The 18252-nt window shown below is 43.9% G+C and overlaps 1 protein-coding gene across 4 annotated transcripts in view; it reads right to left on the bottom strand.

Annotated features, from left to right (window-relative positions):
• Positions 1-12529: 12529 nt before the first annotated feature.
• The window catches only part of PAK1 (p21 (RAC1) activated kinase 1), a 136536-nt gene continuing 130813 nt past the window's right edge, over positions 12530-18252 (bottom strand). For all 4 annotated transcript variants that reach the window (XM_080688160.1, XM_080688161.1, XM_080688159.1 and 1 more), the window contains exon 15: positions 12530-13878. In XM_080688160.1, coding sequence (XP_080544286.1) covers positions 13792-13878 — 87 coding nt within the window. In that variant the 3' untranslated portion in view covers positions 12530-13791. The remainder of the gene's footprint in view (positions 13879-18252) is intronic.

The following is an 18252-nucleotide window of genomic DNA, read 5'->3' as shown; positions in this document are numbered from 1 at the left end:
GCAGCTGCCCTATATCTAAATCCAGCCTAGCACCAGGAATGCTCAGGGCCTACTCAAGAATGCAAATAATCCTTTCGACTAATATTTACAGGGTAAATTAAGATTGTTGGTAGAATATTAAATTTGACAGTAAAATAATAATCAAGTTTTCAGATTAATTTAAATAGGCTAATTGAAATAAGTGAATATTCAAGAAAATTTAATTGTACTGGACAAAAAGCTGTTCCTAATGTGGTAACTAAAATTTCTATTGGTAGTTCATCTCATGCTAAAATTCCTGAACATGCAATGAAACTAAAGCAGTCATATTTTTGTGCAAAAAATTAAAATTTAAAGTTATCAAGACTGCATTATAAAATTTACAAAAGCCTCCATTAATCAAAAAAGGGGGGATAGTAGGGTAATATCATGTAAGGAAAAATAACCTATAAGTAAATTACATCTAGAAAACTTTTACTTTACAAAATTAGTTTTCATTTGTAATGCTAACAGCAAGACACCCATGAAAAACACACATGGTGTCTAAATAAGACAAAGGAAAATCATTTGGGCAAAAATAAAAAGGATCCCAAATCAATTATATAGAAAAGATTCCTTTATTAACTTTTGGTCGAGAATATGTTTGTATATTTTCAGAAAACAAGTCCAAGACCATGTGGATTCCTGCAACAGAGAGGAATTGACAGGTCTGCTCCAACCACGAAGACAAGAGGAGAAACAGTCCAGAGATGGAAGACGCTGACGACGCCTTGCCACGCTAGCAGTCAGCAGCTGTGCGACACAGCAGGTTGCCTAGGACCAAACCAGAGAGGGTCGGACCTGCATTGCCACCATGTGTCCACTATCCAGATATCATTGCCGACATGTACACTTAAGGAACTGTTTGACATTGAAATGGGGACTCAGAACTGTTGGACATGGAAATTGGGACTCAAACATTTTTTGTTATTATATGTTTATTTCTAGTCTGCAGAGGCAAGATTTTTTAAAGGAAAGAAATGGGGGGAAAAAATAGATACAGAGGCAAAGAAGCATTGAACAGACTGTCAAACTACAGCGGGAAGGCAGAAGAGGTTGGGGGGGGGGCGGCTGTAAGAGATCAACCGAAGGACTTGTACGCATGCATATAAGCATAACCAATGGATAAAAGACACTGGGTGGGGGGGCAGGTAAAGGCATGTACTGGGGGGAAGGGGAGGCCGGGGGGAGGTCAATGGGGAAAAAAAAAGGAGACACATGTACTACTATTTGTAATACTTCAAACAATTAAAAAATAAAAAAGAAATAAAAAGATATCTTACATGCTCATAGAATAATTGGTCCAGTTGAGTATGGATGTTGGTGTGTATTTGCCTAAGAAACAAGGTGCACTGCCTTTGAATAGAAGATACTGATGGGGCAGCTAGATTCTGATTAATTTATAGATTTTGAATTATTCAAATGTTCTTTCATGAGAATGTATTGTGATTATTGTTAGAAATAAGTAACAAAAGAATGAACAACAGAAATAAAATAAAATAATTAAATTAAAAAATAAAAATAAAAATAAATGAATTTTAAAAATTATAATCTAAGATAATGCACTGAATTCAGTGCAGAAGATTAGCGCTTCATCCCACCTTTCCTAATAAGTGTTTATAGCAGTCATTGCACCATTTAGTTTTCTCACCACTAAAATGGGACCATATTCGCTGTATCAGCCAATTAATATGTGCTGAAAGCATCATATTAGATAATATATATGAATATGTTTTTTTTAACTGTTACATGCTCTTGGAATAACTTGAGAACTTAGAGGCATGGGTGAGGTATATGAAAAATACAATCTTTGACTAATAAGTGACTCTCACACATACAGTTGCCTGCCCCTTCCCTTTCTCTCCTCTCCCATATGGAATCGGTGAGAATCCACCTCAATTAAGAATTATGGAATATTCAAAATAGCAATGGCTGAATTAAATTCATACAACTCAGTATAAAAAAACAATATGATTAAGAAATAGACAACCTGACCATAGCTGGTTTGGCTCAATGGATAGAGCATCGGCCTGGGGACTGAAGTGTCCCGGGTTGGATTCCAGTCAAGGGCACATGCCCAGGTTGCAGGCTCGATCCCAGGTTGGGGTGCAGGAGGCAGCCAGTCAGTGATTCTCTCTCATCATTGATGTTTCTATTTTTCTCTCTCTCCCCCTTCCTCTCTGAAATCAATAAAATTAAAAAAAGAAAGAAATAGATGACCTAAATAGACATTTTACAGTTGTAAAAGTAAAATGTATGACAATAGTTCAAAGGCCAGGAGCAGGAAAATGCTTCTAGATGTATGGGAATCATGTCTAAACTTAGGAGGCATTACTTTGTATTGTGCTGAAATATAATTTAGTATTTCATATACCTTGTATATGCTATTTATTAGTATTCCATTATCAGGATAATGCCATGTACCAATCAAAGACAAAACCTCAATCACATATAAAAATAAGCATTTATGATTCACACATCTGAGCTGAACAGTTATCTGTTCTGCTGCTCTAGAATGGCCTCGGCTTGAATGACCGGCGTGACCTAGTGTTGCTCCATGTGCCACTCAACCAGGTTAGCCTAAGCATATTGTCACAGAGATGAAAAATGTCCAAGAAAGCAAGTTCCCATAGGCAAGCCCATTTACAACCTCTGCTCAAGGCATGTTGAGTAGTCTAAGGCAAAAGCAGACCTGGTCAACTCATGGTAGGAAGCACTATAAAGTTACTTGGCAAAGGGTGTGAACACAAAAGGTGTAACTAAAAGAAGGGTGAGAACTGGGGTCATATCTCACTATGTTACCAACAGATTTAAAAACCTCGAGGGAAAAAAGCATTAGTAGAGACAAAGAGGGATATTTCATAATGATTTTTTAAAGAATTTTCTATTTATAGGCACCTAATCACATAGCCTCTCTGTGGAGAAAGACAAATCCACTATCATGGTGGGAGATCTTTCAATAAAAGATATATTAAGCAGACAAAAAAGTATGTAAGAATATGAGATTCTAACAACTTGATTAACAAACTAACCTAATAATTATCAAACACTATACTCAATGACTAACATTCTTTTCAAGTGGAAATAGGACATTTATCAAAATTATATATTAAGCCACATGACTGGTTTTAATAAACTTTTAAACATTGAAATCTTAAGAGTATGTTTTCTACTACATTGCAATTATACCAGAAGTCCATAAGAAGAAAATGATACCTGGAAAATTCTACATTTGGAGATTAAAAACCATTATTTTATATTTTTTAATATTTATTTTACAGTTTACATTCAATATTACATTAGTTTCAAGTGTACAGCATAGTAGCTTAAACATTTCTATAACTTATGCAGTGAACCCACCTATAATTCTAGTACTCACTGGTAGCATACATGCTAGTAGTTATTACAATACTATTGACTATATTCCCTGTGCTGTACTTTACATCACCGGGACTGTTTTGTAACTGCCAATTTGTGCTTCTTAATTCCTTCACCTTTTCCACCCAGCCCCCCAAACCTCTCCCATCAGGCAACTATCAGTTTGTTCTCTGCATCTATGAGTCTGTTTTGTTTGTTATTTATGTTTTAGATTCCACACATAAATGAAAACATATGCTATGTGTCTTTCTCTGTCTGGCTTATTTCACTTAGCATGATACCCTCTTGCTCCATCTGTTTAGTGTAAATGGTAACATCTCATTCTTTTTTATGACCAACTAATATTGCATTGTATATAGAGGGTGACCCAAAAAACTGTATACACACTTTGAATGATTATAAAGTCAGTGTTTATTAACATACAGTTCATTTTCAAAATTTAAAAGAATCTACAGAAATGAATAATTTTTTTTTTTGTCAATGCCTGTTTTCAAATTGATGGATGACCTTTCTGGTCCAGGCACTGCTGATAACACAAAGCAATGGAATTGCAAACATCAAGAATCATTTTTTTTGGTATTAGTACACCTTCAATTCATCAACTGTTGCAGGTTTTGTATGGTAAACTTTCTCTTTTATGTATCCTCATAAAAAAGTCTAATGCAATAGTCGGCAAACTGCGGCTCGCGAGCCACATGCGGCTCATGAGCCACGGTTTGCTGCTCTGTTGACAAATGACTTTGTCGACCACTGGGATGGGACTTAATCACAAGGAACAACAACAGTCTGTAATTATTGGAATCGAGAGTCTAGGTCAGTGGTCGGCAAACTCATTAGCCAACAGAGCGGCAAACCGCAGCTCGCGAGCCACAGTTTGCCGACCACTGGTCTGGTGGATAAATTTTCTTTGTTCAAAGATTAGTCTGGCTCCACCCATTATTTCAAATCTGTTAAACCTGAAAAAGAGTGAAAATTATGTGAGTTATCAGCTGTTAAAGTGTGTATACATTCTATGGGGACACATTGTATGTACCACATCTTCTTTATCAATTATCTATCGATGGACTTGGGTTGCTCGCATATCTTGGGTATTGTAAGTAATGCTGCATTGAACATAACAGGAATGCATATAACTTTCTGAATTCGTGTTTTGGATTTCTTCTGATAAATACCCACAAGAGGGATTGCTGAATTACATGGTAGTTGTATATTTTTTTACTAGAGGCCCGGTGCATGAAAATTCATGCACTGGAGGGGGGGTCCCTCGGCCTGGCCTGCCCCCTCTCACAGTCCGGGAGCCCTCAGGGGCGGGAGGTGACCCGGCGATGAGGGGAAGGTGATCACACCTCTGCTACTGCCACTGCCAGCAGCGCAAGCCTTGGCCAACCCTGGTTACCTGAGCTCTGGTGGCCTTGGGCGGCTGGGGGGGCTGAGAGACTGGGCACCACCATCTTGTGGCTGTGGGCGCCACCATCTTGGAGGGCGGGGCAGTCAATTAGCATATTCCCTCCTTATTGGCTGTGGGTGCTGCCATCTTTGAGGGTGGGGCAGACAATTAGTATATTCCCTCCTTATTGACTGTGGGCACCACCATGTTTGAGGGCGGGGCAGCAATTAGCATATTCCCTCCTTATTGGCTGTGGGCACCGCCATCTTTGTGATGGCGTGAGGGTCAATTAGCATATTCCCTCTTTATTAGATAAAATTATTTTTAGGTTGAAATATATATTTATTTTTAATTCACATAGATAAATTATAAAAATGTTTTCCAAAACTCACCCCAGTTTGCATATCCCACAAAGTTTATGAAAATTACTGAGTTAATGTCTTTTAAAATTTTTGCCAAACTGATGAAGGTGAAATACATTTTTTTTATTTTTTTAAATTTTATTTTATTATTTAAAGTATTACAAATAGTAGTACATATGTCTCATTTTTTTTCCATTGACCGCCCCCCCCCCCAGCCTCCCCTACCTCTCTGTACATGCCTTCACCCCCACCCTCAGTGTCTTGCATCCATTGGTTATGCTTATATGCATGCATACAAGTCCTTCAGTTGATCTCTTACACGCCCCCCCCAAACCACCCCTGCCTTCCCACTGTAGTTTGACAGTCTGTTCAATGCTTCTTTGCCTCTGTATCTATTTTTGTTCATCAGTTTATAATGTTCTTTATATTCACTACATGGGAGAACATATTTGCCAATGTTATCTCCAATAAGGGTTTAAGCTCCAACATTTACAGGGAACTCATACAACTTAACAAAAGGAAGATAAACAATCCAATCAAAAAATGGGCAAAGGACCTAAATAGACACTTTCAAAAGAGGACATACAGAAAGCCAAGGGACATATGAAAACACTAGAGGCCCGGTGCACAAAATTCGTGCACGGGGGTGTGTGTCTCTCAGCCCAGCCAGAACCCGCTCCAATCTTGGACCCCTCGATGGATGTCAGACTGCCCATTAAATGGGCAGTCGGATATCCCTCTCACAATCCAGGACTGCTGGCTCCCAACTGCTCGCCTGCCTGCCTTCCTGATTGCCCCTAACTGCTTCTGCCTGCCAGCCTGATCACCCCCTAACCACTCCCCTGCCAGCCTGATTGATGCCTAACTGCTCCCCTGCCAGCCTGATCGCCTCCAACTGCCTTCCCTTGCAGGCCTGGTCCCTCCCAACTGCCCTCCCCTGCTGGCCATCTTGTGGCGGCCATCTTGTGTCCACATGGGGGCAGGATCTTTGACCACATGGGGGCAGCCATCTTGTGTGAAGTGATGGTCAATCTGCATATTACTCTTTTATTAGATTGGATAGAGGTCTGGTGCACAGGTGGGGGCCAGCTGGTTTGCCCTGAAGGGTGTCCCGGATCAGGGTGGGGGTTCCCTTGGGGCATGGGGTGGCCTGGGCAAGGGGCCTGTGGTGGTTTGCAGGCCGGCCACGCCCCCCGGCGACCCAAGCGGAGGACCTGGTATCTGGGATTTATTTATCTTCTACAATTGAAACTTTGTAGCCTTTAGGGAGGCCTAGGCCAGCCACAGCGGGCGCGAAGTTTTGCTTCCTCCACTGCCAGAGAAACCCAAGCCTCCTGTTCGCTCCGTGGCCGCAGCCATTTCTGTTGGGACTTATTTATCTTCTATAATTGAAACATTATAGCCTTGAGTGGAGGCCTGGGTCGGCCAGTGTATGTGGAAAGCTTGGCTTCCTCCATTGCCGGGGAAACCCAAGCCCCCTGTTTGCTCCCTGGCCGCAGCCATCTTGGTTGGGTTAATTTGCCTACTCACTCCTGATTGGCTGGTGGGTGTGGCTTGTGGGTGTATGTAGGTATGGTCAATTTGCATATTACTCTTTTATTAGATAGTATGCTCAAAGTCATTAATCATCCGAGAGATACAAATTAAAACAACAGTGAGGTACCATCTCACACCTGCCAGAATGGCTATCATCAACAAATGACAAGTGCTGGAGAGGAGGCAGAGAAAAAGGAACCCTCCTTCACTGCTGGTGGGAATGCAGACTGGTGCAGCCACTGTGGAAAACAGTATGGAGTTTTCTCAAAAAATTAAAAATGGAACTCCCATTTGACCCAGTGATCCCACTTCTAGGAATATATCCCAAGAAAACAGAAACACCAATCAGAAAGGACATATGCACCCCTATGTTCATAGCAGCACAATTTACAATAGCTAAGATTTGGAAACAGCCTAAGTGCCCATCAGCAGATGAGGATTAAAAAACTGTGGTACATCTACACAATGGAATACTACTCTGCTATAAAAAAGGACTTCTTACCATTTGCAACAGCATGGATGGAATTGGAGAGCATTATGCTAAATGAAATAAGCCAGTCAGAGAAAGGTAAATACCACATGATCTCACTCATTTGTGGAATGTATATTTTATTTTTTTGAGGAACCTTCATAATTACACACCATATTTTTTAAAAATCCATGGGTCAAAGGAAAAAAAAATCACAATGGAAATGAGAAGAAAAGTTTGAACTAGTTGATGATGAAACTACACAAACTTGGTGTCTTTGTTGCAAATATCGAATTATCCAAGAAAAATGTTTTGAACAAACAACTTTGACTAAGAGGATGGTAAATGGTTTGAATACTGGATAAAAGGCAGCATTTTAACCAGAATAATTACCACACCATTTCCTACATATCTGCATATCCTTTATATTTGAGTCTACCAGTGGGTAGCCAAATCCACACTGAAATTTCAATAACTTTTTTTTCGGGGGGCGGGGGAGCGACAATCAATAAATACTGTTTCCCTTCCAGAGCTCTTCTGATTTCCAATCCCATACATCCAACATATTGAAATTTCCACTTGCATTTCTCACTGGTCTCTCAAATGTAATATTCCAAAACTTAACACCTGATTTTCCCTCCAGGACCCATTTCTCCCCAAGTTCCTCCCATCTCAGTATAGGGCACCACTGTTCATCCAGTTGCTTGTGTCAAAAAACCTCAGAGGGAAGGTAGGGGAGGGTGGGGGTAAGGGGGAGAGATCAACCAAAGGACTTGTTTGCATGCATGTAAGCCTAACCAATGGACACAGACAACAGGGGGGTGAGGGCATGAGTCGGGAGGGATAGGGGGGTAATGGGGGAATAAGGACACATATGTAACACCTTAATCAATAAAGAAATTAGAAAAAAAAAGGGGGGGGGGGTGCCCGGCGGGTGTGGCTCAGTGGTTGACCCTAGAGACCCAAGAACCAAGAGGTCACCGATTGATTCCCCGTCAGGGCACAAGCCAGGGTTTCAGCTGGGTCCCCAGCAGGAGGCGTGCAGGAGGCAGCCAATGGGTGGTGCTTCTCTCTCCATGTTTCTCTCTCTGTATCCCTCTCCCTCTAAAAATCTATTTAAAAAACATATTTTTAAAAAACTAGGGCGTGCCTGTCAGGATGGAGGACCTAGAAAAGACTCAGCCTCCCGCCAAAAACCGGGAAACTGCACAGAGCTCATCACACAACTATTTTCAGACGTTGAACCCCGCGCAGCGTTGGGCTGTGATCCTCAGAAAAAGGCGCCGAGCCCTTCACACCTGCGGGGACTTCCGGACAGGCCGACCCGCAGGCGGACCTGGGTCTGCGGTCCCCCCCCCCCCCCCCCCGAGAGGTGGCCCCCAGGGGCCCGCACAGGTGGCAGCCCTTCGGCCTCAGCCTCCTCCCACCAGCCCCTGCAGGTAATGGCAGCTCCAGGTTCAACCGACCTGGTGAGCTGACGAGTCCACGTGCCTCGGGTGAGAATGAATGTAGCTCCTACTTCGGAAGATGCTCACGTGGGAAGCAGGAAGCTGGACACTTTACTTACCGTGACTTCACAGCCCACACTCAAGCCTGGACTTCGCACTGACCAGACCAGCGTCTCTCAAGATGGAGGCCGGGCTGAGGACGCGCCTGCGGCAGGGGGCGTGGCCGGGGCGTGGCCTCCGAGGCCCCCTCGGGTTCTGGGAGGCTGAATGTAAAGCCCAACCCCACCCTTAGCCTGGAGCAGCACATTGGAAATGTGCCTTTTACAGTGTACTCCCTGCTTGATTCTGCTTTGGTTCTTAAAAAAATAACTTAAGTATAAACTTGGTTCTTGTTCATCATTCAGTTTAGGCATTAAATACTTTTTGTAGCCCGGTTATGCAGTGATTACCATTTTTTGTTGTTGTTTTTTCCTAACCTGCTTAAAACTAGCCTGTTCTAGTTTTGTTTACTCTTTGATTCCTCTATTTCTCTAGCTTTGACCTGAGTTCTAATCACTAAACCCAGCTGCCTGAGTCCTTGACAGATGGCTGAGAGCAGATAGAACCTTGGGAGGGTGTTCTGGGCAGAATTCTTAGATGGCACATTGATTCAAGCCTAAGACCCTGAACAGAAAATCCAGCTGTGCTGTGCCCAGAGTTCTGATGTATAGGAACTGAGATAATTTGTGCTATTTTAAGCCACAGTGTTTGGGGTAATTTGTTATGTAGCAATAGAAAACTAACACACAGGGGACATATATGTTCAGTGCCACTATAAAATTAGACAAGTAGCAATTGTCTATGAGTAGAGAGTTTCAGAGTCTCTTGTCTCCATTACTCTGCAGACATAATTTTTTAAAAAGGCATGAAGATATGCTGTTAAGCTGCCTAAGCATGAAGAATATTCCATTATCTGAGTGGAGGGCTAGATATCCCAGCAGTAAACAGTCATACCTATAATGGAAGGTTCACAGGACAGTCAATGCTTCTGTTTTGACATCCAACTAATCAGACAACTTTAAGACTGCAGAGGGGCAATCAGTTAACAATTCCTCAGGCCTCATCAGACTAACCAGTTTACCACTGCAATCTCAAAGTGAACAGGTAGTCTCTGGATTCTCATCACTCCCATACCATCATCTAACATTCCTTCTCTCTTACACATAAGCAATCCAATTGCACTTTTCCTTTCAGTAACTGCATGGAGGATCTCCTGTGCCTTTATTTATTTATTTTACACAAAACAACATTGGGGTCACCAATCTTAACACATTGACCCTTTGATTTAAAAGCCATAAGCTGACAGCATCTTTTGCCTGAAGGTGGGGCTGGGAAGGTTGATGGTTGACTTCATGTGTCAACTTGACTGGGCCATAAGATGTCCAGTATAGTATCTGGTTAAACATTATTTCTGGGTGTATTTGCAGGGTGTTTCCAGAAGAGATTAGCATTTGAATTGAAGGGCTGAGTAAAGTAGATAGCCTTCCCCAGTGTTGGTGAGCATCATCCAATTAGTTGAGGGCCTAAATAGAAAAAGGTGGAGGAAGGTTGCTTTCTTTTAATTTTTTTTTCTTATATTTTATTGATATTTCACAGAGAGGAAGGGAGAGGGATAGAGAGCTAGAAACATCGATGAGAGAGAGACATCGATCAGCTGCCTCCCCACTGGGGATGTGCCCGCAACCAAGGTACATGCCCTTGACCGGAATCGAACCCAGGACCCTTCAGTCCACAGGCCGACGCTCTATCCACTGAGCCAAACCGGTTTTGGCAGGAAGGTTGCTTTCTGCCTGACTATTGAGCTGGGACATTGATCTGCCCTTGGTGCTCCTGGTTCTGACATCACACTTCGACTGAAATCTACACCACTGGCTCTCTGACTGTCAGACTTTCAAACGACTTGTTTTTCTGGGTCTCCAACTTGTAGACACAGATCATTAAACTTCTCAGGCTCCATAACTGCTTGAGCCAATCTATCCTATCTAATAAAGAGCTAATATGCAAATTTACCATCACGCCAACACACAAGATGGCCGCCCCCATGTGGAGACAAGATGGCTGCCACAAGATGGCCGGCAGGGGAGGGCAGTTGTGGGTGATCAGGCCAGCAGGGGAGGGCAGTTAGGGGTGACTGGGCCTGCAGGGGAGGGCAGTTGAGGGGGACCAGGCCTGCAGGAGAGGGCAGTTGGGGGGGACCAGGCCTCCAGGGGGGGCAGTTAGGGGTGACCAAGCCAGCAGGGGAGGGCAGTTAGGGGCAACCAGGCTGGCAAGGGAGGGAAGTTAGGGGTGACCGGGCCGGCAGGGGAATGGTTAGGTGTTGATCAGGCTGGCAGGGGAGTGGTTAGGGGGTGATCAGGCTGGCAGGCAGAAGCAGTAGAGGCAATCAGGCAGTTAGGCAGGTGGGCAGTTGGGAGCCAGCAGTCCTGGATTGTGAGAGGGATCCCAGATTGGAGAGCGTGCAGGCTAGGCTGAGGGACACCCCCCACCCTGTGCACAAATTTCATGCACTGGGCCTCTAGTATATATATAAAACCCTAATATGCAAATAGATAGAATGGCAGAACAACCGAACAACGGGTCACTATGATGTGCGCTGACCACCAGGGGGGTGCGCGCAGAACGTGGCAGACATCAGCAGCAGACGGCTGAGTGTGGAACATGGTGGGCATTGGCTGCGGCAGGATGGTGGAGCAGGTGAGTGGGGACGCCAGACCAAGGTGGTGCGCTTGTCATTGTCATCGGGGTGAGCCTCCAGTGGTTACTGAAAATTCTTTGCTCCCGCATGCTGCGGTCCCGCCGGGCACTCGCATCTGCTGCTGGTGCCAACCCCACTTGCACCCGTTGCCGGCACTGGAGCCTCAGCTCACACCCACTGCTGGCACCCGGAGCCCGCCCTAATCACTCAGCGCTGTCAGCGGGTGGGAGTGGCGGCTGCCGGCCCTGATCACCCCTTAGGGCTTCTCCACCTCCTCCTGCTCCTGAGGGGCGATCGGGGCCGGCAGCCACCTCTCGCACCTGCTGCCGGCAATGGCCCCACTCACACCCTCTGCCGGCGCCAGCCCACTAGCACCTGCGCTGGCTCCAGAGCCACCGCTCGGACCCGCTGCCAACGCCCGGCGCCGGTCCCTATCACCCCTCAGGGCTTCTCCACCTCGCCCTGCTCCTGAGGGGTGATCGGGGCAGCAGCTGCTGCTCGCACCCGCTGATGGCGCCAGCCCCAATTGCTCCGCGCTGTCAGGGGTATGAGCAGGGCTGGAGCCGTGAGTGTGTGGGAGTGGTGGCAGTGGGAGTGGGGTCCAGGGCCGTGACAGGAGGGGCTGGGTGGGGGCATGGAGGATGGGCTGAGACCCGCTCCTGTGCCCACCACAGCCTCGCGAAACCACAGTTCCTTTTAAGGTACATGATTCATGCACTGGGCCCCTAGTACCTTATAATATACAAACATTTTGGCCTATTTCTCTTAATTTAGATTTAAAATAAAAGTGTTAAGAAAGAGCCTGGCTAGCATGGCTCAGTGGTTGAGCATCGACCTATGAACCAGGTCACGGTTTGGTTCCAATCAGGGCTCATGCCCCAGTTGTGGGCTCGATCCCCAGTGTGGGGTGTGCAGGATGCAGCCTATCAATGATTCCCTCTCATCACTGATGCTTTTCTCTCTCTCTCTCTCTCTCCTTCTCCCTTCCTCTCTAAAATCAATTAAAAAATATTTTTAAAAGAAAAAATACACATTGAAATATATAGGAGTAAATGGGGCATTTTATCTGCACTTAATCTCAAATGGTTTGAGAAGAAAAATACATATTTATTTCATAAATTTGTTGCCTTTAGTTTGAGATTATGTCAAAATAAAAAACCAGGAAATAAAGGAAAAAAGAAAGGCATATACTCCAAGTAGAGTATTTTCATCTTCTTTTATTGAAGGAAATAAAACCTGTGCTGCAGAGGCAGCAGTACCTCAGAGCATAACAAGGTAGCTAACGGGGCTGACATGACAAGCCACAACGCGGGCCAGGGGTGCTACCATAGTGGCAAGACCAAAACCACAACGATAGCAGGAGGTAGCAAACATCCCAAACACCCAGTGCAAGCATTTCCATTTGCAGACAGCTTGGTCATGCATTGTAAAAATAGGGTCCCCTCATAGCTGGCAAAGTATCATCTCAAGCCACCAAATCCATCCAAACTAACATGTAGTCTCAGATTTGGAGATCCTTCCCTTTGACCAAAAGATTCAGGCCATCAGAAGATCTCACTTAATCTTTCAGCTCCTTATCCCAAAAGGAAAAAGAGACTGGGTTCTTAAAATATCACATAGTTATAGCTGGACAGGTGCTGATGTCCAGCCTTGTTCTAAAAGCAGCTAATTTTTTTCCTGACTTCTCACACTGCTCTCACTCAGCATAGGCCCTAGGAAACTTCTCAGTGTTCTAAACAAGGACAGAATGGGGAGCAGCAGTATAAAGGATGTAGGGAGTCAAACGCTGCTACATAGACAGCCAAGACCATTTCACAAGAAATAGCATGGGGAACACTACTGGGTCAAGATCCTCCCAAACATCTGTAGAAGCACAAAGAAAAATGTGGTAGCTCTCTCTTCCCATATCAGTATCAGCTGTGCCATAGTCATGGTCCAGGAAGTTGAGCCATTTCATGTCCCTGACAGATTAACCACCATGGCATTCCTCAAGCTGTTCCAATTTTCAAGTACAATACAGTGTTTGGGCAGTTCAGTCACAGAAAATTAAGAACTAAAGAAACCTCAACCAATTACAAATTGATAATGTTATAAAGCCAAAAATTTATATAGCCAAAAACTGATTGGCTGGGGGTTTGGGAGGAGGTGGTAGGTGAAGAAGATTTTGCTAGGTCGAAATAGGAGTCCAAGGGTTTATTCATATAAGCCTGGATCATAAACCACCCTCACATCCACAAATCAAGAGGAAATTCTTATTTAGATAGCCATCATCTGATTAGTCAGTTGCATTTCTCTTCAAAGCTGGACACATGGTTTTCAAGGATCAAAGTCTTGAGAGCACTAGACCAGGAAATGGGAGGAGCAAGGCAAGGAAGAGAGAGCATCAAGGGTTGGAATTTCTGGAATTAGCATTAATTTCACGGAAGGCTTGGCACAATGAGGCTGGGGTGAGCGTGGTTTTAGTGATTGTTCTTGGTTGCCTCCTTTGCTGCAGCGATCAGTGGAGTGAGGCTGGAGAGGGGCTTGGCAATCTTCAGGAACTGATGCTAGAAAAGAAAAACAGAGCAAAAGACACATGACTGTTTACTATTCTTCCTCAGCAACCATTACAAGATGTTAAGGGCATCCATGTTTGCACAAGATGCTACCTGAAGAGCTTCAGATTATCCCCAAATTGAAGGACATCTTTAAAAGATAACAAACCATTTTGGAAAACTGTTTGGCAGTCTCTACTTTCAACTAAACACAATCTTTCCCATATCCCAGCAATTCCACTCCTAGGGATATTTCCAAGAGGAGTTTGTGTATCCATCAAAAGACAGACGTAAGGATGTTCATCACAGCTTTATTTCTAATAGTCATAACTAGAAAGAACCCAAATGTCCAAGAGAATGGAAGGATGAGTAATGTTATAGTCATAAAATGCTCACAGAAAATTAGACAGAAATAAAATAATTGGTACACTGACAATGAGATGAAGCCCACAAACATTATGTTGAATGAAAGAAGCCAGATACAAAGGAGTTTATATTATATTAGGTAAGACTAAACTATGGTGATAATCAGAACAAAAATTACCTCTGTGGGAAGGTATTGACTAAACATGACTCAATGATATATTGAAATACTGTATTTCAGGAGCATTGGTCTCGTAATTTGTTGTGCTATCCTTGAATCCAGTAAGGCTAATTAATCCAGTAAGGACTTGATCAATAGCTTGGTCCTAACCCAAATCACTTTCATTGGACTGTACTTGGGGCCATATCCCCAACTATTAAAGAAGACTTTTTGGAGAAAACACCATATGAAAACTGCCTGTACATTTTCAATAAAACTGTTATGAAAAACAATTCTTTACATAATCAATCCAGTCTCTTAACTAAAAATGATTTTCCTTACATTTAATAGTAAAAAAGCTTTGTGCCTTGAGAATAGGGGATATTTCTTCAATTGATAAGAATATAGGAACTATCATATTTCATTTTCTGTCTTGACTACCAGAAAACTAGGAACCAAATTTGATGTTTAAACAAAATAATTTAACTCAAATTATTTGCATATTTGATTTTTTTTGCCATCCTTATAAGTCCCTCTTTAATCATGTTATATATGTGTACAGACACACACAGAGACAATATATATAGACAATTGCTAACAAGTTGCTTCAACTTCCTTTTGGACAGAGATAGAACATAAAGAGGTACTGAGAACAAGAAGTTACAATCCTATCTAATAAAAGAGTAATATGTAAATTGACCGTACCTCTGCTACACCCACAAGCCACGCACACCAGCCAATCAGGAGCAAATATGCAAATAAACCCAACCAAGATGGCTGTGGCCACAGAGAGCAGGAGGGAGACTTGGGTTTCCCAGGCAATGGAGGAAGCCAAGCTTTCCACACACCCTGGCAGGCCCAGGCCTCTGCTTAAGGCTACAAAGTTTCAATTATACAAGATAAATAAATCCCAAAAGAAATGGCGGCAGCCATGGAGCTAGAGAGAGCAGGAGGCTAGGGTTGCCCCCGGCAATGGAGGAAGCCAAGCTTTCCGCACACCCTGGACTGCCTTGGTCTCTGCTTAAGGCTACAAAGTTTCAATTATAGAAGATAAATAAATCCCAACAGAAATGGCTCTGCCAAGGAGGGAGCAGAAGGATTGGCTCTGCTCCAGGCTACAAAGTTTCAATTACAGAAGATAAATAAACCCCAGATACCAGGGCCTCCGCTTGGGTCACCAGGGGGTGTGTCTGGCCTGCAAACCACCACAGGCTCCTTGCCCAGGCCACCCCATGCCCCAAGGGAACCCCCACCCTGATCCGGGACACCCTTCAGGGCAAACCAGCTGGCCCCCACCGGTGCAGCAGGCCTCTATCCTATCTAATAAAAGAGTAATATGCAGATTGACCATCACTCCAACACACAAGATGGCTGCCCCCATGTGGTCAAAGATCCTGCCCCCATGTGGACACAAGATGGCCACCACAAGATGGCCAGCAGGGGAGGGCAGTTGGGAGGGACCAGGCCTGCAAGGGAGGGCAGTTGGGGGTGATCAAGCCTGCAGGGGAGGGCAGTTAGGGATGACCAGGCCGGCAGAGAAAGGAAGTTGGGGGTGACCAGGCCTGCAGGGAAGGGCAGTTGGGGGGGACCCAGGCCTGTAGGAGAGAGCAGTTGGGGGTACCAGGCCTGCAGGGAAGGGCAGTTGGGGGGGACCCAGGCCTGCAGGGGAGAGCAGTTGGGGGTACCAGGCCTGTAGGGGAGGGCAGTTAGGGGTGACCAGGTCTGCAGGGGAGGGCAGTTAGGGGCAAACAGGCTGGCAGGGGAGTGGTTAGGGGGTGATCAGGCTGGCAGGCAGAAGCGGTAAGGGGCAATCAGGAAGGCAGGCAGGCGAGCAGTTGGGAGCCAGCAGTCCTGGATTGTGAGAGGGATCTCAGATTAGAGAGGGTACAGGCTGGGTTGAGGGACACCCCCCCCCCCCCCCGACGCCGTGCACAAATTTCATGCACCAGGCCTCTAGTTATTATGAAAGGAATAAAAGATCTGGCTAAATCATGCAGGTATGAATTCCAACATAAGATTCTATGTACTTCTGTTCACAGATGTTCTGCACAGGAGAAATAGATGTGAAGCTTTCATTCTTTAAGATTTCGAGAGTCATGGTTTTAAATATGTACAGTGTACAGTAAAAGGTTAAAGAGCCCATGTCCTCAGATCACATGTTCTATAAGCCTCTGAGTTGAGAAAGCAGCATGATCAAATATCCAACTGGGAGGCTTCCGTTTCCTTCTCTATATAGTGAACAGAGTAGACTAGATATACCTTAAGACCCTTCCAGTTTTCACACTCTTTGAGCCAAAAGAGCAGTGGCCAAGAGCACACAAACTTGAGAACCTAATAAACATAGGCTGAAATGCTGGATTCCCCGCTTATCAGTTATGCAATCATAGAAAAGCTACTAAATGCTTGAATTCTCGTTTTTTTTTTTATGTATAAACTTGGGAATAACAGAAGCTATAACTCTCAGGGTTGTTATAAAGCATAAATGAAAAATATATAAAGTTCTTAGTGCCTAGAGCAGGGGTGGGCAAACTTTTTGACTCGAGGGCCACAATGGGTTCTTAAACTGGACCGGAGGGCCGGAACAAAAGCATGGAGGGAGTGTTTGTGTGAACTAATATAAATTCAAAGTAAAGGAGCGGAGGGGAGAGCAAAAGAACCGGATAGAACAGCCAGATCCGGCCCGCGGGCCATAGTTTGCCCAAGGCTGGCCTAGAGTGTGGTAAAGATTCAAAATCCTGCATATATTATTAGTTACATTATTATATCGGGAAAACTGTAGAGGGCACTAATCTTTCAATAACTACCATTTGGTACCTAATTAACAATATCTTCAATCACAGGCTTAACATAGTATTTGCACATTTCCCAATGCCTAGGGTTTCCAGAACAAACCTCATATGAAAGGCAAAGGGATCCTATTTGTACTGCCGGTTATAAGGGGTTTTTAGTCCCAAAAGATTCTAGAGGCTATTGGATTACACTTGGCAGAACCCAGATCTCATATCTAATGGACCAATGCTCTGTAACCAGTAACCCCAATTACCAAGAAATGCTAAGTATGTTCCAGAGGGTAACATTTCAATTTAAGCAATTCCATTCAGTTTAACAAATTTTTTCTAAATACCTATTCTGAACGAGGTCCTAGTTTTAAGAGGAGACCCAGAGGTTAATAAAAAGGAGGTTGTAATCTAGTGGGAATAACAGAAATGTTCATTAACTAACGTTAATGCAGGGCAGTGTATTTCCTGCTCTGCCCTGCCCTGCTTAGTTGCTCTTGGTCCTAATACAAAAAATGACTGACTGTGCATGCCTACAGATTACTCACTGTTATAAAGTTATGTGACACTTATTATTAAATCACCATGGGCAATGTAGTAAAATATACCAGTAATAAAAAATTGTACCTGAAACATAAATGTTAAATACAAATAATGTGGCCTACTAAAGATAGTTTTTGCAACCATGTGAAATAATTAGGCTGTCTATTCAGAATTAAGCAGTTGGTAGTATAAAAGACATGGTAAACCCCCGACTTTAGGTTTCGCCAAGTCTGGGAGAATATCACTGCCACCATCTGAGAGGGTTTCAACTGAAGAAACAGGGAAGACTTGAAAAGCTGCACCCTAACCATCCCCCAAACTTGTGTCCTCTGATACCCTTTACTGAAAATGCATTTTTTGAGCTTATCTCCCAGTAAAATATAACTTTTGTAATATATGCATATTAGAGAGCATCTTCTACCAAAGACTCAAACTCTGCTAGACTAAATCAGGCAGAACAAAACAAGTGCTAAAGAAAGATACAAGCAACGTTCAATAGGAGCTCAGATAGATTTTTCAGCTGAGCCTGGGAGAATGTAGAGT

Source organism: Plecotus auritus (genome assembly GCF_963455305.1).
Source record: "Plecotus auritus genome assembly, chromosome: 9".
Lineage (NCBI taxonomy): Eukaryota > Metazoa > Chordata > Mammalia > Chiroptera > Vespertilionidae > Plecotus > Plecotus auritus.
Note: the sequence above shows the minus strand (reverse complement) of the source record. Positions and strands in the feature narration are given on the sequence as shown.